The 24,199-nt window shown below is 45.6% G+C and overlaps 1 protein-coding gene across 1 annotated transcript; it reads right to left on the bottom strand.

Moving 5' to 3' along the window:
• Positions 1 to 1,052: 1,052 nt before the first annotated feature.
• Positions 1,053 to 24,180, bottom strand: mccc2 (methylcrotonyl-CoA carboxylase subunit 2). The gene is made up of 17 exons (XM_041835941.2): positions 23,953 to 24,180; positions 21,124 to 21,190; positions 20,937 to 21,021; positions 20,726 to 20,827; positions 20,042 to 20,169; positions 19,726 to 19,838; positions 15,666 to 15,779; positions 15,286 to 15,350; positions 10,217 to 10,316; positions 8,561 to 8,656; positions 8,336 to 8,408; positions 4,170 to 4,246; positions 3,979 to 4,045; positions 2,986 to 3,142; positions 2,355 to 2,469; positions 1,390 to 1,475; positions 1,053 to 1,237 (listed from the first exon to the last, which is right to left on the bottom strand). The coding sequence occupies exons 1-17, from the start codon at positions 24,088 to 24,090 to the stop codon at positions 1,120 to 1,122; spliced, it is 1,701 nt and encodes a 566-aa protein (XP_041691875.1). The 5' UTR covers positions 24,091 to 24,180; the 3' UTR covers positions 1,053 to 1,119.
• Positions 24,181 to 24,199: the final 19 nt, after the last annotated feature.

Raw genomic sequence — 24,199 nt, 5'->3', positions numbered from 1 at the left:
CCAGAGTAGAGTTAGTTAGAAAGAGACCCCCAGAGTAGAGTTAGTTAGAAAGAGACCCCCAGAGTAGAGTTAGTTAGAAAGAGACCCCCAGAGTAGAGTTAGTTAGAAAGAGACCCCCAGAGTAGAGTTAGTTAGAAAGAGACCCCCAGAGTAGAGTTAGTTAGAAAGAGACCCCCAGAGTAGAGTTAGTTAGAAAGAGACCCGCAGAGTAGAGTTAGTTAGAAAGAGACCCCCAGAGTAGAGTTAGTTAGAAAGAGACCCCCAGAGTAGAGTTAGTTAGAAAGAGACCCGCAGAGTAGAGTTAGTTAGAAAGAGACCCCCAGATCCCAGCGGCGGTGTGATACGAGTCATGATGTTTGACACGCTGAGTGGGATCAGGAGGACACTTACTATTCTGACTTGAGGTTCGCTTGCTTATCTCAAGACTTTAAACAGTCTCCTATTGATACTGATTTAATGATTTATGCTAAAAAAATTTTTTAAAAAGTCAAGAGTTATGTGTGAATGTCCCCCTTACAGAATACAGATACAGTTGAACAAAGCTGACAGTTTAATATCTTAACCAGAACAAAATCTCATGTAATATTCAGTCACCAGAACACTACTGACAACGCTGCCTGGGGTTGTGCAATATAATGTTTCTACAAAATACAGGATTGTCCCAAATGGTTTCCTGTATAGTGCACTACTTTAGACCAGAGAATGGCACCCTATTCCCTATATAGTGCACCACTTTAGACCAGGGCCCTATTGGGGATAGGGAGCATTTGGACGTAGCCACACTTTTGTTCTTTACAGGATACAGTCCTTCTAGACCCTACAGTACAGACTGGACCCTACAGTAGACACTACAGTACAGACTGGACCCTACAGTAGACACTACAGTACAGACTGGACCCTACAGTAGACACTACAGTACAGACTGGACCCTACAGTAGACACTACAGTACAGACTGGACCCTACAGTAGACACTACAGTACAGACTGGACCCTACAGTAGACACTACAGTACAGACTGGACCCTACAGTAGACACTACAGTACAGACTGGACCCTACAGTAGACACTACAGTACAGACTGGCTGGTCCAGAGTCTGGCCTTTAGTGGCCCTGTGGATGTTCACATCCTGAACACTCCGAAACGTGTCCTCTGTGTCGGGGCATTGAGCGTAGCACTGAGACTCATTCCCAGAACCAGACGGGTGTCAGCCGGGTCAATGATACCGTCATCCCACAGCCTATGCAGACGGGCAGAACAACATGGAAGTTAAAACAGAAGGAGAAAACTCTTCAATAATTCATTATAAGCACTTTAATAATGCATTTTTAATGCCATCATAGAGTGCCTGATGAACTATGCATCATAGACTGGGGGATGCTGATATCTCACCGAGCGCTGGAGAAGTATGGGCTTCCTTCCTCTTCAAACCGTTTGACGATGGGCTCCTTCATGGCAGCCTCCTGCTCTGCTGTGAACTGAACATGGAACAGTGGTTATATTAGTCCTGCAACAGCTCAGATCAGCCTTTTTTCAAACCTCCCCCCTTGGGGACCCCAGGCGTTTCACAATGTTGTTGCAGCCCTGAACCATCTCACCTGATTAATGTAGTCAAGGGCTTGATGATTAGTTGAAAAGGTGGATCAGTTTTAGGGCTGTGACGGTTTCGGAATTTTTGGATGACTTATTGGTCAACGTTAGAATAGCAACAAAAAAAAAAGAATAATAATTGATTTTCTATTTATTTCATTTCTATGTGTGTTACTGCTGCAGAGATGGGGACGTTGCCTAGGCAACCGAAGACTGGTTTGCTAGAAAACCTTGCTCTGTTTCGGCAAGGAGCAACAACGTTTCATCACGTTGTAAAGAGTCCATGTTATTGCAGAAATGGACTCAACCACATGAATACCTGGCCGTCCCATCTGAATACCTGGCCGTCCCATCTGAATACCTGGCCGACCCATCTGAATACCTGGCCGTCCCATCTGAATACCTGGCCGACCCATCTGAATACCTGGCCGACCCATCTGAATACCTGGCCGACCCATCTGAATACCTGGCCGACCCATCTGAATACCTGGCCGACCCATCTGAATACCTGGCCGACCCATCTGAATACCTGGCCGACCCATCTGAATACCTGGCCGACCCATCTGAACACCTGGCCGACCCATCTGAATACCTGGCCGTCCCATCTTGAGTCAGCTGTTCGTTCCGCACACATACGCGGTTATGACGGTTATTTTATTTAATGACGGTCTTCATCCATACACTGTAATTGTGCCAGCCCTAATCAGGTGTGCTAGCTCTGGGGGGTCCCAGGAGAGGTTGGCTCACTGACGTGGAGTAATGCTCACCTCTTTGCCCTCTCTGGCCCGCTGGTCTTTAGTGATGGTGGCTAGCACAGTGGCAGCCTGCTCTCCTCCCATCACAGAGATACGGGAGTTGGGCCACATGTACAGAAACCGGGGGCTGGAGGAGGGGAGGAGACATCTTGTTTACTGTACATGAGAAACCAAGGGCCCCTCTAGACACCAGGAATGAAGGGCCTAATCCTAGTTCTGTCCAGAAAGGGCAGGGATCATCAACTAGATTCTTTCTTGAGTGGATGGTTGGGGGGCCCGGAAAATAATTACAAATAATTTGTAGACTTCAAATTGACCGCAAGAGATATAATGTTAGACTAAAACAAAATAATTACAAACCTTACTTACATTTCCATACGATCATGTGTCTCTATTATGAGGGGGAATACTTGGGAACAGATGTCTGAAATTAAAATCCCTTGGAGCTGATTTCCTGCTGATTCTACAGTCTTTTATGTCCAACAATGAAAAAGTAAATTATTTTTATTTTTTGCTCAGTACTTAAGGGGCCAAATAAAACCACCCGCCTGTTGGGGAACCCTTATACAGGGTATAGCTGTAGGCTTGACAGGCCATGTCATTAGGACCTGTATTGTAGGTTGGTGTAGTGTGCAGGGTATACCTGTATGCTCTGCCACACATGCCGTAGTTGCCCGCTCCATACGAGCCGCCGATGATCACCGTGATCTTGGGCACGTTGGCACACGCAACCGCCGTGACCATCTTAGCCCCATCCTTGGCGATGCCACCTGCCTCATACTCCCTGCCCACCATGAAGCCTGCAGAGACAGAGACAGAGAGGGAGGAGGACCGGGACAGAGAGGGAGGAGGACAGAGACAGAGAGGGAGGAGGACAGAGAGGGAGGAGGACAGAGAGGGAAGAGGACAGAGGGAGGAGGACAGAGAGGGAGGAGGACAGAGACAGAGAGGGAGGAGGACAGAGAGGGAGGAGGACCGGGACAGAGAAGGACAGAGACAGAGAGGGAGGAGGACAGAGACAGAGAGGGAGGAGGACAGAGACAGAGAGGGAGGAGGACAGAGAGGGAGGAGGACCGAGACAGAGAGGGAGGAGGACCGAGACAGAGAGGGAGGAGGACCGGGACAGAGAGGGAGGAGGACAGAGACAGAGAAGGACAGAGACAGAGAGTGAGGAGGACAGAGACAGAGGGAGGAGGACAGAGACGGAGGAGGACAGAGAGGGAGGAGGACCGGGACAGAGAGGGAGGAGGACCGGGACAGAGAGGGAGGAGGACAGAGAGGAAGGAGGACCGGGACAGAGAGGGAGGAGGACCGAGACAGAGAGGGAGGAGGACCGGGACAGAGAGGGAGGAGGACCGGGACAGAGAAGGACAGAGACAGAGAGTGAGGAGGACAGAGACAGAGGGAGGAGGACAGAGAGGGAGGAGGACAGAGACAGAGGGAGGAGGACAGAGAGGGAGGAGGACCGGGACAGAGAGGAAGGAGGACAGAGACAGAGAGGGAGGAGGACCGGGACAGAGAGGGAGGAGGACAGAGGGGGAGAGAGGGACACAGAGCCAAAACAAAAAGATGAAACATTGAACTTCATACACCCTGCCAGCCATGTCTTGAAGGAATCAATCTCTTCTGTACTTACCCGTGATGTTTTGTAGAAAGATAAGGGGAATGTTCCTTTGACAGCATAACTCTATGAAATGAGTTGCCTGGAACACAGTAATGGACAAGACATTATGTACATAGTGGTTATTTTAATGTGAACTAAAAGATCATGCTTCTCTGTTAGATCAACTTGAAATAAGGTAACAGTCCTCAACTGCATAAACTTACTTTCTTAGCAGACTCTGAGAACAGGACTCCGTTGTTACCAATGATTCCAACAGGGTAACCAAATATCCTGGAGAACCCTGTGAACAGACATGGGATGGAATCTAATCACACCTGTACTTCTACGACACAAAGCACCATCTCTCAAGACACGCAGGGTTATATCTACATACTGGATGTACTGCAGATATACACTACATGACCAGAAAACCCATTTCATGAAGCTCCCGATGAACAGTTCTTGTGCTGACGTTGCTTCCAGAGGCAGTTTGGAACTCGGTAGTGAGTGTTGCAACCGAGGACAGGCGATTTTTACGTGCAACTCGCTTCAGCACTCGGTGGTCCCGTTCTGTGAGCTTGTGTGGCCTACCACTTCGCGGCTGAGCCGCTGTTGCTCCTAGACGTTTCCACTTCGGTCCGGAAGGGGTCAGTTAACTCCATCCTCAGGAAGTTGGAGCATTTTGCATTTAAAAAAAACCCTGTAACAACCATTTCCTGAAACCTAGCGTTTTAAATGATATCAAACAATGTAGCCAACACAGTTGTCTTGTGTTTGATCTTAAATGAAATGGAGGTGGTCTCAATGAAACTCACATTTTTCTAGGTTAAATTTAGGGGTAATGATTTTTCTAATTAATAGGTGTCTTTATGTGAGGATAGTCTAGTGAAAATGTAAACTGGCTTTTTCTTAATTTTATCGGGGGAAAAAATTCTGAATTATTAAATTACTTGACGCAATGTAGTAGTTTAGCTTACTGTGGTCCTCTGTAGCTCAACTGGTAGAGCACGGCGCTTGTAACGCCAAGGTAGTGGGTTCGATCCCGGGACCACCCATACACAAAAATGTATGCACGCATGACTGTAAGTCGCTTTGGATAAAAGCGTCTGCTAAATGGCATATTATATTATTATTATATTATTATTATTATATTATTACTGTAGGCTATGCGCTGTAAGTGTTCTCGCTTAGTTCACTAAACGCCATAGCTAACTACCTTCATCGTAATGAGGAGCCAACTACGACATAATAGTGGTTATGTGCTTCACTAACACATACAACACCGTTTCCTCACATATCAGTGGTATCAACGGAGGAAGTGGAGAGCTGCCATGCAGCTTGAGGGAGGAAAATAGTAACGATGATGATGGGGGGGCTAGAGATTTTTTTCTCCTCGCCCAAGTCCTCTGATTGGCTCAGCTCCAACTTTAGAAGGTTGAGTCAAAAACCACAATGTGCCAACTAGAAGCCTATTTTTTCGTATTTTAGGGTATTTTTTCATACCAGTGTATTTTGACCACGGTGAACCCCAGGTAGTATAAACCGATAGTGACCAGCCTAAACCCCAGGTAGTATAAACCGAGTGACCAGCCTAAACCCCAGGTAGTATAAACCGATAGTGACCAGCCTAAACCCCAGGTAGTATAAACCGATAGTGACCAGCCTAAACCCCAGGTGGTATAAACCGAGTGACCAGCCTAAACCCCAGGTAGTATAAACCGATAGTGACCAGTCTAAACCCCAGGTAGTATAAACCGATAGTGACCAGCCTAAACCCCAGGTAGTATAAACCGATAGTGACCAGCCTAAACCCCAGGTAGTATAAACCGATAGTGACCAGCCTAAACCCCAGGTAGTATAAACCGATAGTGACCAGCCTAAACCCCAGGTAGTATAAACCGATAGTGACCAGCCTAAACCCCAGGTAGTATAAACCGATAGTGACCAGCCTAAACCCCAGGTAGTATAAACCGATAGTGACCAGCCTAAACCCCAGGTGGTATAAACCGATAGTGACCAGTCTAAACCCCAGGTAGTATAAACCGATAGTGACCAGCCTAAACCCCAGGTAGTATAAACCGATAGTGACCAGCCTAAACCCCAGGTAGTATAAACCGATAGTGACCAGCCTAAACCCCAGGTAGTATAAACCGATAGTGACCAGCCTAAACCCCAGGTAGTATAAACCGATAGTGACCAGCCTAAACCCCAGGTAGTATAAACCGATAGTGACCAGCCTAAACCCCAGGTAGTATAAACCGAGTGACCAGCCTAAACCCCAGGTAGTATAAACCGATAGTGACCAGCCTAAACCCCAGGTAGTATAAACCGATAGTGACCAGCCTAAACCCCAGGTGGTATAAACCGAGTGACCAGCCTAAACCCCAGGTAGTATAAACCGATAGTGACCAGTCTAAACCCCAGGTAGTATAAACCGATAGTGACCAGCCTAAACCCCAGGTAGTATAAACCGATAGTGACCAGCCTAAACCCCAGGTAGTATAAACCGATAGTGACCAGCCTAAACCCCAGGTAGTATAAACCGATAGTGACCAGCCTAAACCCCAGGTAGTATAAACCGATAGTGACCAGCCTAAACCCCAGGTAGTATAAACCGATAGTGACCAGCCTAAACCCCAGGTAGTATAAACCGATAGTGACCAGCCTAAACCCCAGGTGGTATAAACCGATAGTGACCAGTCTAAACCCCAGGTAGTATAAACCGATAGTGACCAGCCTAAACCCCAGGTAGTATAAACCGATAGTGACCAGCCTAAACCCCAGGTAGTATAAACCGATAGTGACCAGCCTAAACCCCAGGTAGTATAAACCGATAGTGACCAGCCTAAACCCCAGGTAGTATAAACCGATAGTGACCAGCCTAAACCCCAGGTAGTATAAACCGATAGTGACCAGCCTAAACCCCAGGTAGTATAAACTGATAGTGACCAGCCTAAACCCCAGGTAGTATAAACCGATAGTGACTAGCCTAAACCCCAGGTAGTATAAACCGATAGTGACCAGCCTAAACCCCAGGTAGTATAAACCGATAGTGACCAGCCTAAACCCCAGGTAGTATAAACCGATAGTGACCAGCCTAAACCCCAGGTAGTATAAACCGATAGTGACCAGCCTAAACCCCAGGTAGTATAAACCGATAGTGACCAGCCTAAACCCCAGGTAGTATAAACCGATAGTGACCAGCCTAAACCCCAGGTAGTATAAACTGATAGTGACCAGCCTAAACCCCAGGTAGTATAAACCGAGTGACCAGCCTAAACCCCAGGTAGTATAAACCGAGTGACCAGCCTAAACCCCAGGTGGTATAAACCGATAGTGACCAGCCTAAACCCCAGGTAGTATAAACCGATAGTGACCAGCCTAAACCCCAGGTAGTATAAACCGATAGTGACCAGCCTAAACCCCAGGTAGTATAAACCGATAGTGACCAGCCTAAACCCCAGGTAGTATAAACCGATAGTGACCAGCCTAAACCCCAGGTAGTATAAACCGAGTGACCAGCCTAAACCCCAGGTAGTATAAACCGATAGTGACCAGCCTAAACCCCAGGTAGTATAAACCGATAGTGACCAGCCTAAACCCCAGGTGGTATAAACCGAGTGACCAGCCTAAACCCCAGGTAGTATAAACCGATAGTGACCAGTCTAAACCCCAGGTAGTATAAACCGATAGTGACCAGCCTAAACCCCAGGTAGTATAAACCGATAGTGACCAGCCTAAACCCCAGGTAGTATAAACCGATAGTGACCAGCCTAAACCCCAGGTAGTATAAACCGATAGTGACCAGCCTAAACCCCAGGTAGTATAAACCGAGTGACCAGCCTAAACCCCAGGTAGTATAAACCGATAGTGACCAGCCTAAACCCCAGGTAGTATAAACCGATAGTGACCAGCCTAAACCCCAGGTAGTATAAACTGATAGTGACCAGCCTAAACCCCAGGTAGTATAAACCGATAGTGACCAGCCTAAACCCCAGGTAGTATAAACCGATAGTGACCAGCCTAAACCCCAGGTAGTATAAACCGAGTGACCAGCCTAAACCCCAGGTAGTATAAACCGATAGTGACCAGCCTAAACCCCAGGTAGTATAAACCGATAGTGACCAGCCTAAACCCCAGGTAGTATAAACCGATAGTGACCAGCCTAAACCCCAGGTAGTATAAACCGATAGTGACCAGCCTAAACCCCAGGTAGTATAAACTGATAGTGACCAGCCTAAACCCCAGGTGGTATAAACCGATAGTGACCAGCCTAAACCCCAGGTGGTATAAACCGAGTGACCAGCCTAAACCCCAGGTAGTATAAACCGATAGTGACCAGCCTAAACCCCAGGTAGTATAAACCGATAGTGACCAGCCTAGTGCTCACCTGTGACCACTGTATCTCCGTAGAAGGCTTTGAACTCATCAAACCTGCTGCCATCGACAATCCTGGCTATCACCTGGCAATCACACAGTAGAACATATTAGATATATTATAACACAACATAACAGTCAACACGGACCCCCATAATAAATATGAACCAGTACAATAGTTTTTTTTAGCTCCTTCAGACCCCCATAATAAGCACATGAATAAACATGGGGGAAGTACCTCTCTGACATCAAAGTTGCGTTTGAGGTTGGCTCCTACGATGCCATACAGCTCCTCAGCTGGGTAGAGAGGATCCTCGGGGGGCTCGGTGGTCACCTGGCAACACCCCGGGTCAATAACACCATGTTAATATAGGGGCAGGAGAGGAGAGGGGGGGGGCAACAAGAAGAAACTAGCAGAACATGTTTCAATGACTTATGTAGTTACGCCAAGTCTCTTTTTGTTTCACATTGTTTTTCTGAAAACATCGAACAAATTAGCTACACACGAAACCAACACGCAACTCTTCTGACGTCAAAAACGACAGACTTGTCTCCCTCCTTTCTTTTCTTTCTAAAACACTTGAGCGTGCCGTCTCTGATCAACTCTCTCGTTATCTCTCTTTCAGAACCATCTTCTTGAACCTAACCAGTCAGGCTTCAAGACGGGTCACTCAACCGAGACTGCTCTTCTCTGTGTCACAGAGGCACTTTTCTCCTTCCTCCCCTTCTGATACCCAGGTGGCGACACACATCTCTGTGTGCCTGGCAGATATCTCAGCTTGGATGTTGGCCCACCACCTCAAGATCAACAAGATGGGGCTGCTCTTCCTCCCAGGAAGTCCTGCCCGCTCCAAGGCCCGCTCCATCACAGTTGACAAATCCACAGTGTCCCTCTCTCAGAGTGCAAGGAACCTTGGCGTGACCCTGGACAACACCCTGTCGTTCTCTGCAAACATCAAAGCAGTGACTCGCTCCTGCAGGTTGATGCTCTACAACATCCGTAGAGTACGACCCTACCTCACACAGGAAGTACATCCCTACCTCACACAGGAAGTGGTGCAGGTCCTAGTCCAGGCACTTGTCATCTCCCGTCTGGACTACTGCAGGGCAGCAGTTAGCCTAGCGGTTAGGAGCGTTGGGCCAGTAACTGAAAGGTCGCTGGTTCAAATCCCCGAGCTGACTAAGTGAAAAATCTGTCTGTGCCCTTGAGCAAGGCAATTAACCCTAATTGCTCCAGGGTTGCCGTCAATAATGTCTGATCCCTGGCCGTGACCCCACTCTCCGAGGGTCTCAGGGGAAGCTGATCCATGGCTCTGACCCCACTCTCCGAGGGTCTCAGGGGGATATGCAAGAAACACATTTCCAATTCACACTGGTACATGTGTGAAATAGGACAAATGTAAGCACCCACCTAATTATCTCAACTCTCTGTTGGCTGGGCTCCCCACTTGTGCCTTCAAACCCCTGCAACTTATCCAGAACGCTGCAGCCTGCCTGGTTTTCAACCTTCCTAAGTTCTCCCATGTCACCCTGTTCCTCCGCACACTTCACTGGCTTCCAGTCGAAACTCACATCCACTACGAGACCATGGTACTTACCTACGGAGCAGCAAGGGGACCTGTATGTTCTTGGTCTAGTTGAGGTTATAACCCCCCTGTATGTTGAGGTTATAACCCCCCTGTATATTGAGGTTATAACCCCCCTGTATATTGAGGTTATAACCCCCCTGTATATTGAGGTTATAACCCCCCTGTATATTGAGGTTATAACCCACCTGTATGTTGAGGTTATAACCCACCTGTATATTGAGGTTATAACCCACCTGTATATTGAGGTTATAACCCACCTGTATATTGAGGTTATAACCCACCTGTATATTGAGGTTATAACTCACCTGTATGTTCTTGGTGTAGTTGAGGTTGCGGACGGCCTTGCGAGCCAGGTGAAGGGCGTGGCTATCGTCTAGAGCGTAGTGGTCTGTTACACCTGACTTCCTGTGGGACAGGAAACAGGAAACAAACACGGATCAACACTGGATAGAGGAACCATACCATACTGATACCTACCATACAGTACCTACCATACTGATACCTACCATACAGTACCTACCATACTGATACCTACTATACAGTACCTACCATACTGATACCTACCATACAGTACCTACCATACAGTACCTACCATACTGATACCTACCATACAGTACCTACCATACTGATACCTACCATACTGATACCTACCATACAGTACCTACCATACAGTACCTACCATACTGATACCTACCATACTGATACCTACCATACAGTACCTACCATACTGATACCTACCATACTGATACCTACCATACAGTACCTACCATACTGATACCTACCATACTGATACCTACCATACAGTACCTACCATACTGATACCTACCATACTGATACCTACCATACAGTACCTACCATACTGATACCTACCATACAGTACCTACCATACTGATACCTACTATACAGTACCTACCATACAGTACCTACCATACAGTACCTACCATACAGTACCTACCATACTGATACCTACCATACAGTACCTACCATACTGATACCTACCATACAGTACCTACCATACTGATACCTACCATACAGTACCTACCATACAGTACCTACCATACAGTACCTACCATACAGTACCTACCATACTGATACCTACCATACTGATACCTACCATACTGATACCTACTATACAGTACCTACCATACAGTACCTACCATACAGTACCTACCATACAGTACCTACCATACTGATACCTACCATACAGTACCTACCCTACTGATACCTACCATACAGTACCTACCCTACTGATACCTACCATACAGTACCTACCATACAGTACCTACCATACTGATACCTACCATACAGTACCTACCATACTGATACCTACTATACAGTACCTACCATACTGATACCTACCATACAGTACCTACCCTACTGATACCTACCATACTGATACCTACCATACAGTACCTACCATACTGATACCTACCATACTGATACCTACTATACAGTACCTACCATACTGATACCTACCATACAGTACCTACCATACTGATACCTACTATACAGTACCTACCATACAGTACCTACCATACAGTACCTACCATACTGATACCTACCATACAGTACCTACCATACTGATACCTACTATACAGTACCTACCATACTGATACCTACCATACAGTACCTACCCTACTGATACCTACCATACAGTACCTACCCTACTGATACCTACCATACAGTACCTACCATACTGATACCTACCATACAGTACCTACCATACTGATACCTACTATACAGTACCTACCATACTGATACCTACCATACAGTACCTACCATACTGATACCTACCATACAGTACCTACCATACTGATACCTACCATACAGTACCTACCATACTGATACCTACTATACAGTACCTACCATACAGTACCCACCATACTGATACCTACCATACAGTACCTACCATACAGTACCTACCATACAGATACCTACCATACTGATACCTACCATACAGTACCTACTATACAGTACCTACCATACAGTACCCACCATACTGATACCTACCATACAGTACCTACCATACTGATACCTACCATACAGTACCTACCATACTGATACCTACCATACAGTACCTACCATACAGTACCTACCATACAGATACCTACCATACTGATACCTACCATACAGTACCTACCATACAGATACCTACCATACTGATACCTACCATACTGATACCTACCATACTGATACCTACCATACTGATACCTACCATACTGATACCTACCATACAGTACCTACCATACTGATACCTACCATACTGATACCTACCATACAGTACCTACCATACTGATACCTACCATACAGTACCTACCATACAGTACCTACCATACAGATACCTACCATACTGATACCTACCATACTGATACCTACCATACTGATACCTACCATACAGTACCTACCATACTGATACCTACCATACAGTACCTTCTACCATACAGTACCTACCATACAGTACCTACCATACTGATACCTACCATACAGTACCTACCATACTGATACCTACCATACTGATACCTACCATACAGTACCTACCATACTGATACCTACCATACAGTACCTACCATACTGATACCTACCATACTGATACCTACCATACTGATACCTACCATACAGTACCTACCATACTGATACCTACCATACAGTACCTACCATACTGATACCTACCATACAGTACCTACCATACAGATACCTACCATACTGATACCTACCATACAGTACCTACCATACTGATACCTACCATACAGTACCTACCATACTGATACCTACCATACTGATACCTACCATACAGTACCTACCATACTGATACCTACCATACTGATACCTACCATACAGTACCTACCATACTGATACCTACCATACAGTACCTACCATACAGTACCTACCATACAGATACCTACCATACTGATACCTACCATACTGATACCTACCATACTGATACCTACCATACAGTACCTACCATACTGATACCTACCATACAGTACCTACCATACAGTACCTACCATACTGATACCTACCATACAGTACCTACCATACAGTACCTACCATACAGATACCTACCCTACTGATACCTACCCTACTGATACCTACCATACAGTACCTACCATACTGATACCTACCATACAGTACCTACCATACAGATACCTACCATACTGATACCTACCATACTGATACCTACCATACAGTACCTACCATACTGATACCTACCATACAGTACCTACCATACAGTACCTACCATACTGATACCTACCATACAGTACCTACCATACAGATACCTACCATACTGATACCTACATACTGATACCTACCATACAGTACCTACCATACTGATACCTACCATACAGCCTACCTACCATACTGATACCTACCATACAGATACCTACCATACAGTACCTACCATACAGATACCTACCCTACTGATACCTACCATACTGATACCTACCATACAGTACCTACCATACTGATACCTACCATACAGTACCTACCATACAGTACCTACCATACAGATACCTACCATACTGATACCTACCATACAGATACCTACCATACAGATACATACCATACAGTACCTACCATACTGATACCTACCATACTGATACCTACCATACTGATACCTACCATACAGATACCTACCATACAGATACCTACCATACTGATACCTACCATACAGATACCTACCATACTGATACCTACCATACAGTACCTACCATACAGTACCTACCATACAGTACCTACCATACAGTACCTACCATACAGATACCTACCATACAGTACCTACCATACAGTACCTACCATACAGATACCTACCATACAGATACCTACCATACTGATACCTACCATACAGTACCTACCATACTGATACCTACCATACAGTACCTACCATACAGATACCTACCATACTGATACCTACCATACAGTACCTACCATACTGATACCTACCATACAGTACCTACCATACAGATACCTACCATACTGATACCTACCATACAGTACCTACCATACTGATACCTACCATACTGATACCTACCATACAGTACCTACCATACTGATACCTACCATACAGTACCTACCATACAGATACCTACCATACTGATACCTACCATACAGATACCTACCATACAGTACCTACCATACTGATACCTACCATACTGATACCTACCATACTGATACCTACCATACAGATACCTACCATACTGATACCTACCATACAGATACCTACCATACAGTACCTACCATACTGATACCTACCATACTGATACCTACTATACAGTACCTACCATACAGTACCTACCATACAGATACCTACCATACAGTACCTACCATACTGATACCTACCATACTGATACCTACTATACAGTACCTACCATACAGTACCTACCATACAGTACCTACCATACAGTACCTACCATACCTAACTCAAACAGTAGAATACGCTTTATTATACTCTTACAAACAAGGGTTCCAATATGGTTCTTTGGTTGTCCCCATAGGAGAACCTTTTTTGGTTCCAGGTAGAACCCATATAAAAAGGGTTCTACATGGAACCCAAAAGAGTTTCTACCTGGAACCAAAAAGGGCTATCCAAAGGGGTTATCCAAAGGGGTTATCCAAAGGGGCTATCCAAAGGGGTTATCCAAAGGGGTTATCCAAAGGGGTTATCCAAAGGGGCTATCCAAAGGGCTATCCAAAGGGGTTATCCAAAGGGGCTATCCAAAGGGGTTATCCAAAAGGGCTATCCAAAGGGGTTATCCAAAGGGGCTATCCAAAGGGGCTATCCAAAGGGGCTATCCAAAGGGGACAGCAGAAGAACCCTTTCAGGTTCTGGATAGCAACTTTTTAGTGTAACTAACCTTATCTCTTTAGAGGAAAGGTGAGACATTGTAGATTAAAAGCTACAACAGAAGGCTATTTTAGTACCTGTGTCATACCTGACTAATACAAAGACCCAGTGGTGTAAAGTACTTCAGTAAAAATAACCCCACTACATTCCTAAAGAATATATGTACTTTTTACTCCATACATTTTCCATGACACCAAAAAGTACTTGTTACATTTCGAATGCTCAGGCAGGACATCGATATGGTTCAATACACGCACCTATTAATATAACGCGTTGTCGTCCCTACTGCCTCTGATCTGGCGGACTCACTAAACACAAATACTGCGTTTGGAAATGAATGTCCTAGTGTTGGAGTGTGCCTGCCTGTCTGGCCGTAAATACATTTAAAAAACAAGAAAATGTGTGCTGTCTGGTTTACTTTAATAATATGGAGTTTGAGGTATAGCATTTACTTTGACCTTTTACTCAAGTTTGACAATTGAGTATTTTTTCCACCACAAAAAGGACCTATGATGTCATAGAGACGGATACCTGCAGTGAAGGTCAGCCCCTCCCAGATCCTCAGCAGAGACCGTCTCACCTGTCGCTGCTTTTACCTGAAAAAACGACAGCCCATGAGTTCCACCCAGTAGTCACCATACCGCCAGTAAACGACAGCCCGTGAGTTCTACCCAGTAGTCACCATACCGCCAGTAAACGACAGCCCGTGAGTTCTACCCAGTAGTCACCATACCGCCAGTAAACGACAGCCCATGAGTTCCACCCAGTAGTCACCATACCGCCAGTAAACGACAGCCCGTGAGTTCCACCCAGTAGTCACCATACCGCCAGTAAACGACAGCCCGTGAGTTCCACCCAGTAGTCACCATACCGCCATGATGGATATCTGTAATAGGGAATCTAGTCCTCACCAGAGGGGGTCCTCCCAGGAAGATGGTTCCTTGTTTCCTGACGATGATGCTCTCGTCGGCCATGGCCGGGACATACGCTCCCCCTGCTGTACACGACCCCATAACCACCGCTATCTGGAATAACACATATACAAACATATATACACTGAACAATATAAATGCAACAATTTCAAAGATTTTACTGAGTTACAGTTCAATTAAGGAAATCAGTCTGAACTCATCATGAGGGGCCACAGTGACTCGCAGGTCTGAACTCATCATAATAATATGCCATTTAGTAGACGCTTTTATCCAAAACAACTTACAGTCATGCGTGCATACATTTGTGTGTATGGGTGGTCCCGGGGATCGAACCCACTACCTTGGCATTACAAGCGCTATGCTCTACCAGCATGAGGGGCCACAGTGACACAAGCAGTCAGAGCCGGGTCTTGCGAGCAGAACATTTTAGCCCCCTATTGACAGCAGAGATCTTGTATTTTTATTTCAGGGTTCATTTCCTATAACTCCACACATTTTGGCATGAGAAAATGTAGCAGTTTTAAACAAATTTTGCTGCAAATCTACACATTTTGCCATGGGGCGGAGAAAAGATTTACCAATTGTAGTCCCACTCTCAAAATGTTTTCATTCCAGATATAATATAATAAACTGATAATGTTATTACACTGTGATGGTTGTGGTGTACAAACTACACTGAGTGGACTAAACATTAAGAACACCTGCTCTTTCCATGACATAGACTGACCAGGTGAATCCAGGTGATATCTATGATCCTTTATTGATGTCACTTGTTAAATCCACTTCAATCAGTGTAGATGAAGGGGAGGAGACAGGTTAAAGAAGGATTTTTAAGCTTTGAGACGGATTGTGTATGTGTGCCTTTCAGAGGGTGAATGGGCAAGACAAAATATTTAAGTGCCTTTGAACGGGGTATGGTAGTAGGTGCCAGGCGCACCAGTTTGTGTCAAGAACTGCAACGCTGCTGGGTGTTTCCCTCTCAACAGTTTCCCGTGTGTATCAAGAATGGTCCACCACCCAAAGGACATCCAGCCAACTTGACACAGCAGTGGGAAGCATTGGAGTCAACTTGGGCCAGAATCCCTGTGGAACACTTTCGACACCTTGAGTCCATGCCTCGACAAATTGAGGCTGTTCTGAGGGCTAAAACGGGGGGGGTGTCCTTAATGTTTTGTCCACTCAGTGTATATCTCCATGACCTAAATGTTAGAATCTTCAGTGAAATGTGTTTGTAGTTAATATTGAGTTTACCCTATATTTTTCTGTCTTGGCTCATAAAATCAGAATGTGTAACAGGATTATGGGTAGTGATGGGGGGGGATCAGAATGTGTAACAGGATTATGGGTAGTGATGGGGGGGGATCAGAATGTGTAACAGGATTATGGGTAGTGATGGGGGGATCAGAATGTGTAACAGGATTATGGGTAGTGATGGGGGGATCAGAATGTGTAACAGGATTATGGGTAGTGATGGGGGGATCAGAATGTGTAACAGGATTATGGGTAGTGATGGGGGGATCAGAATGTGTAACAGGATTATGGGTAGTGATGGGGGGGGATCAGAATGTGTAACAGGATTATGGGTAGTGGTGGGGGGATCAGAATGTGTAACAGGATTATGGGTAGTGATGGGGGGATCAGAATGTGTAACAGGATTATGGGTAGTGATGGGGGGATCAGAATGTGTAACAGGATTATGGGTAGTGATGGGGGGGGATCAGAATGTGTAACAGGATTATGGGTAGTGATGGGGGGGATCGGAATGTGTAACAGGATTATGGGTAGTGATGGGGGGGGATCAGAATGTGTAACAGGATTATGGGTAGTGGTGGGGGTGATCAGAATGTGTAACAGGATTATGGGTAGTGATGGGGGGGGATCAGAATGTGTAACAGGATTATGGGTAGTGATGGGGGGATCAGAATGTGTAACAGGATTATGGGTAGTGATGGGGGGGGATCAGAATGTGTAACAGGATTATGGGTAGTGATGGGGGGGATCAGAATGTGTAACAGGATTATGGGTAGTGATGGGGGGGATCAGAATGTGTAACAGGATTATGGGTAGTGATGGGGGGATCAGAATGTGTAACAGGATTATGGGTAGTGATGGGGGGGATCAGAATGTGTAACAGGATTATGGGTAGTGATGGGGGGGGATCAGAATGTGTAACAGGATTATGGGTAGTGATGGGGGGGGATCAGAATGTGTAACAGGATTATGGTAGTGATGGGGGGGGATCAGAATGTGTAACAGGATTATGGGTAGTGATGGGGGGGATCAGAATGTGTAACAGGATTATGGGTAGTGATGGGGGGGATCAGAATGTGTAACAGGATTATGGGTAGTGATGGGGGGATCAGAATGTGTAACAGGATTATGGGTAGTGATGGGGGGGGATCAGAATGTGTAACAGGATTATGGGTAGTGATGGGGGATCAGAATGTGTAACAGGATTATGGGTAGTGATGGGGGGATCAGAATGTGTAACAGGATTATGGGTAGTGATGGGGGGGAACAGAATGTGTAACAGGATTATGGGTAGTGATGGGGGATCAGAATGTGTAACAGGATTATGGGTAGTGATGGGGGATCAGAATGTGTAACAGGATTATGGGTAGTGATGGGGGGGGATCAGAATGTGTAACAGGATTATGGGTAGTGATGGGGGGATCAGAATGTGTAACAGAATTATGGGTAGTGATGGGGGATCAGAATGTGTAACAGGATTATGGGTAGTGATGGGGGGGATCAGAATGTGTAACAGGATTATGGGTAGTGATGGGGGGGATCAGAATGTGTAACAGGATTATGGGTAGTGATGGGGGGGGGATCAGAATGTGTAACAGGATTATGGGTAGTGATGGGGGGATCAGAATGTGTAACAGGATTATGGGTAGTGATGGGGGGGATCAGAATGTGTAACAGGATTATGGGTAGTGTTGGGGGGATCAGAATGTGTAACAGGATTATGGGTAGTGATGGGGGGATCAGAATGTAACAGGATTATGGGTAGTGATGGGGGGGATCAGAATGTGTAACAGGATTATGGGTAGTGATGGGGGGATCAGAATGTGTAACAGGATTATGGGTACTGATGGGGGGGATCAGAATGTGTAACAGGATTATGGGTAGTGATGGGGGGGATCAGAATGTGTAACAGGATTATGGGTAGTGATGGGGGGATCAGAATGTGTAACAGGATTATGGGTAGTGATGGGGGGGATCAGAATGTGTAACAGGATTATGGGTAGTGATGGGGGATCAGAATGTGTAACAGGATTATGGGTAGTGATGGGGGGATCAGAATGTGTAACAGGATTATGGGTAGTGATGGGGGGATCAGAATGTGTAACAGGATTATGGGTAGTGATGGGGGGATCAGAATGTGTAACAGGATTATGGGTAGTGATGGGGGGGATCAGAATGTGTAACAGGATTATGGGTAGTGATGGGGGGGGATCAGAATGTGTAACAGGATTATGGGTAGTGATGGGGGGGATCAGAATGTGTAACAGGATTATGGGTAGTGATGGGGGGATCAGAATGTGTAACAGGATTATGGGTAGTGATGGGGGGGATCAGAATGTGTAACAGGATTATGGGTAGTGATGGGGGGGGATCAGAATGTGTATTGCCAGGGACCTCACGATACAATATCAAATCATAAATCAAATCAAATTTGATTTGTCACATGCGCCGAATCCAACAGGTGGTAGACCTTCACGAGCTTGTTGTTGTATTCGGTGCATGTGACAAATAAAACTTGATTTGATTTTGGATTTGATATTGTATCGTGAGGTCCCTGGCAATTCCCAGCACTAATTATGGGTCAGACACTACTGACCTGTGGAAACACGCTGTCGTCTAGCTAGATGTGTAGACTCCCTCCCCACCGGAGACCGGGGTTCAATCCCCACTCCAACCCTTCAAATCGGTTTCTCCCATATGACTTCCTCTGTCTAAATAATTTATGTCTAAATATACCCTAAAAAAATATATTTACAAAAGATACACATTTAGCTGTGTTATTCATTACCTGTGATATTCCGTCTGAGGAGAGGCGAGCCTGGTTGAAGAAGATCCGTCCAAAGTGTTCTCTGTCTGGGAAGACCTCAGCCTGTCTGGGGAGGTTGGCTCCTCCGGAGTCCACTACAGAGGCAAACACACGATCACAAATCAACCCCTAGTCCCTGACTCCTTACCCCTACCCGCTCCTGAGGCCACTACAGGAGACAACCACTGGGAGAATGTTACATGATGCATCTACATTGATAACACTGACCAATGTTGTCACTTTTCACACAGCGATCCCGACGCTGCCACCAGTGTAGCCAATGAATGAGGGCACTCACCCAGGTATATACATGGCAGGTGGTTCTGCTGCGCTATCTCCTGTGCTCGGAGGTGCTTCTTGACCGTGACTGGGTAGTAGGTGCCTCCTTTCACGGTGGCGTCGTTAGCAACTATAACACACTCCACGCTGGAGGGAATGTGGCAGACGATCAGTCAGATGCCATATAAAATGCAGAAGGTTGTACTGAGTAAATAAGAATGTGAAACGTACTGCTAGAACAACAGACTGTGAGATAGACAAGGCCAAGTCTGAAACCCACGGGGGGGCCAGTATGAAAAATATATGCACTCACTAAAACTGTAAGTCCCTCTGGATAAGAGCGTCTGCTAAATGACTAAAATGTAAAATGTAAATGTATAGTACTATGCAGTGTCTACAGTACTCTACAATGTTTACAGTACTATATAGTACTATGCAGTGTCTACAGTACTCTACAGTGTTTACAGTACTATATAGTACTATGCAGTGTCTACAGTACTCTACAGTACTCTTTAGTACTCTTCAGTACTCTACAATGTTTATAGTACTATATAGTACTCTACAATGTTTACAGTACTCTACAATGTTTACAGTACTCTACAGTACTCTTTAGTACTCTTCAGTACTCTACAATGTTTACAGTACTCTATAGTACTATGCAGTGTCTACAGTACTCTATAGTACTCTATAGTACTCTACACACCCTGAGACTCTGCCAATCCCTGTGATGATGCCTCCTGCTGGAACCTCCTCTTTCCCATAGAGCTCATATGCTGCAAACTGGGAGAATTCCAGGAACGGAGACCTGTCGAGAGAAACCCAATAAAGGAACATAAAGGAACCCTCAGACCTAGAAACGCTACAGAGGATAAATCTACCAATTAGGTGTTCAGAGAATAGTCATGTGTGTTTACCCTGGGTCCAGCAGTCTGTCTATGCGTTCTCTGGGGAGGAGCTTCCCTCTGGAGATGTGCAGCTTTCTGGCCCGCTCTCCCCCACCTGGCTCAACACAACACGTTATCAGACAGGCTGGTCAAAACCGGACACATCCGTTAACGTTCAGAAGAGTTTTCACATTGTGAAGGTGCCAACTTAACTTACCCAATTTGATTTTCTCCGATCTGCCTTTCAACTCATCAACAAGGACTTGCATTCGTTCATAGTTTTCCTGAAAAGAGAGGTATCATAATGTCAAACGCGTAGAGTAGAGCAGGTTACAGAGCAGGTTACAGAGCAGGTTATAAACCAGGCAAGGACTAGCTAGTATCCTCCGAGTCAGGCCATTACTCTGTTTGGCTTAGCACAGAGAATTGAACCAACCTTAACTTGGCGATACCTCCTCAATTCCCGACTTGGAAGACAACCAATGTCTTCTACGTCCATGTTTAGTTGCAGGGGGTTTGTTTGAATTTAGAAAAAAAAACGTTATTAAATGAAATAAATGTGTTGCTGCCATCAAGTCTATTTCAAATCGTCTCTCATTGATAGTGCCTGGACACTATAGGGCAGGGTTCTACAATTCCGGTCCTGGAGGGCCGAAACACCTCTGTTTTTCATCCTCTCCTTCTAATGTAAATGTAATCAGGGGCTAATTCAGACCTGGGACACCAGGTGAGTGCAATTAACTACCAGGTAGAAATAAAAAACAGAAGTGTTTCGGCCCTCCAGGACCGGAATTGAAGAACCCTGCTATACAGTATAAATATAGCACTGTAATGAAAAACTATTCTTTGTGCCGATGTAAAAGTATTGTAGGGAGTACATTTTTTACATGACCAAAAGTATGTGGACACCTGCTTGTCGAACATCTCATTCCAAAATCATGGGCATTAAAATGGAGTTGGTCCCCCCTTTGCTGCTATAACAGCCTCCACTCTTCTGGGAAGGCTTTCCACTAGATGTTGGAACATTGCTGCGGGGACTTGCTTCCATTCAGCCACAAGAGCATTAGTGAGGTCGGGACCTGATGTTTGGCGATTAGGCCTGGCTCGCAGTCGGCGTTCCAATTAATCCCAAAGGTGTTCGATGGGGTTGAGGTCAGGGCTCTGTGCAGGCCAGTCAAGTTCTTCCACACCTATCTTGACAAACCATTTCTGTATGGACCTCACTTTGTGCACGGGGGCATTCCCATGTTGAAACAGAAAAGGGCCTTCCCCAAACTGTTGCCACAAAGTTGGAAGCACAGAATCATCTAGAATGTCATTGTATGATGCAGCGTTAAGATTTGCCTTCACTGGAACTAAAGGGGCCTAGCCCGAACCATGAAAAACAGCCCCAGACCATTATTCTTCCTCCACCAAACTTTACAGTTGGCACTATGCATTTGGGCAGGTAGCGTTCTCCTGGCATCCGCCAAACCCAGATTCATCTGTCGGACTGCCAGATGGTGAAGTGTGATTAATCACTCCAGAGAACACATTTCCACTGCTCCAGAGTCCAATGGCGGTGAGCTTTACACAACTCCAGCCGACGCTTGGCATTGTGAATGGTGATCTTAGGCTTGTGTGCGGCTGCTCGGCCATGGAAACCCATTTCATGAAGCTCCCGATGAACAGTTATTGTGCTGACGTTGCTTCCAGAGGCAGTTTGGAACTCGGTAGTGAGTGTTGCAACTGAGGACAGACAATTTTTACGCGCTGTGCGCTTCAGTACTCGGCGATCCTGTTCTGTGAGCTTTTGTGGCCTACCACTTCGCAGCTGAGCCGTTGTTGCTCCTAGACGTTTCCACTTCACAATAACAGCACTTACAGTTGACCTGGGCAGCTCTAGCAGGGCAGAAATTTGACAAACTGACTTGTTGGAAAGGTAGACGGTGCCACGTTGAAAGTCACTGAGCTCTTCAGTACGGGCCATTCTACTGCCAATGATTGTCTATGGAGATTGCATGGCGGTGTGCTCGATTTTATACCTGTCAGCAACGGGTGTGGCTGAAATAGCCGAATCCACTCATTTGAAGGGATGTCCACATACTTTCTTATATATAGTGTATGACCTAGCTTTTTGTTCAAACTCACCTGTTTTGTATTCTAGGGACTCTAGTGAGTAGACTGGAACCTAGTTTTATGGACACTCAATCCATCATTTTTCATTACAGTGCTATATTTGTACCATATAGTGCCCAGGCACACCACTTTAAGCTGTTTAGCCACAGTAAAAGGCCAGCAACACTCTGTATTTTTCAGAACCCCATGAAATGACACCATATATACATTCTATAGACCCTACTGAGTATTCCCTACATTACTGTTACTGCGCCACCTAGAATAATTGTTGTTATATAAGCCAAGAATATGTAGCTCAGCTGGTAGAGCATGGCGCTTGTAACGCCAAGGTAGTGGGTTCGATCCCCGGGACCACCCATACACAAAAAATGTATGCACGCATGACTGTAAGTCGCTTTGGATAAAAGCGTCTGCTAAATGGCATATTATTATTATTATTATTTCATATTCAGTGATTTGCATTGGGGTCATTTATTTGGCCTTGGAACATGTTTTAAACCCCACATTTTATGCAAATGTAACTTTAATATTAATCCCTGTTAATGTTTAGACACATTTTTGTTCATATATTATGAATAAATACAGGTTATTGACACTTTTCTACTATTACGTGGGGAACTTTTATTTTGAACATTTCCGAAATTCTGTGACCCGGAAGTACCTTTCTAAGCGTTGCTGACGACACGCTGATGTCTGACCAATGCATTTGCCCTTCTCGATGGCTTGCTACCGTTAGCAAGCCCTGGTTAATTGCAATACATGTTAGCTAGCTGGTGGTACAGGGGTTGTAACGTACTGCAAGCAACTGACAATGAGCCATCTAGCATTACACTTATTGAGAGTCATTCAGTTCCAAGGGCAGTCCGAGCTAGCAGCGTCTCACAATGCTAACTTAGCCCAATGCTTGGCCCATCGTCCTCCCACTTACCGCAAACTCCGCGGACTGTGTGTCAGGCTGTGTACCGACGGCTGCGACTCTGTCGCCGTGGTATAGTCGTGTGGTTGCTACTGGCAATCCTCTGCAACGAAGCAGCGACAGCCATGGCCTGAAAGTCTGAAGAAGCATGTTTTTTCAGCTAGCTAACTAACCACCTAGCTAGCAACTCCGCAGAGATATTTGTTGTTGCTCGACCCAGGAGCAGTGGTCAACCAAAGTCTGGTAATTTACCGCCGCC

The sequence above is a fragment of the Coregonus clupeaformis genome, unplaced genomic scaffold (assembly GCF_020615455.1).
Source record: "Coregonus clupeaformis isolate EN_2021a unplaced genomic scaffold, ASM2061545v1 scaf0002, whole genome shotgun sequence".
NCBI lineage: Eukaryota > Metazoa > Chordata > Actinopteri > Salmoniformes > Salmonidae > Coregonus > Coregonus clupeaformis.
The sequence above is the reverse complement of the archived record's forward strand: the minus strand, read 5'-3'. Positions and strand labels throughout refer to the sequence as shown.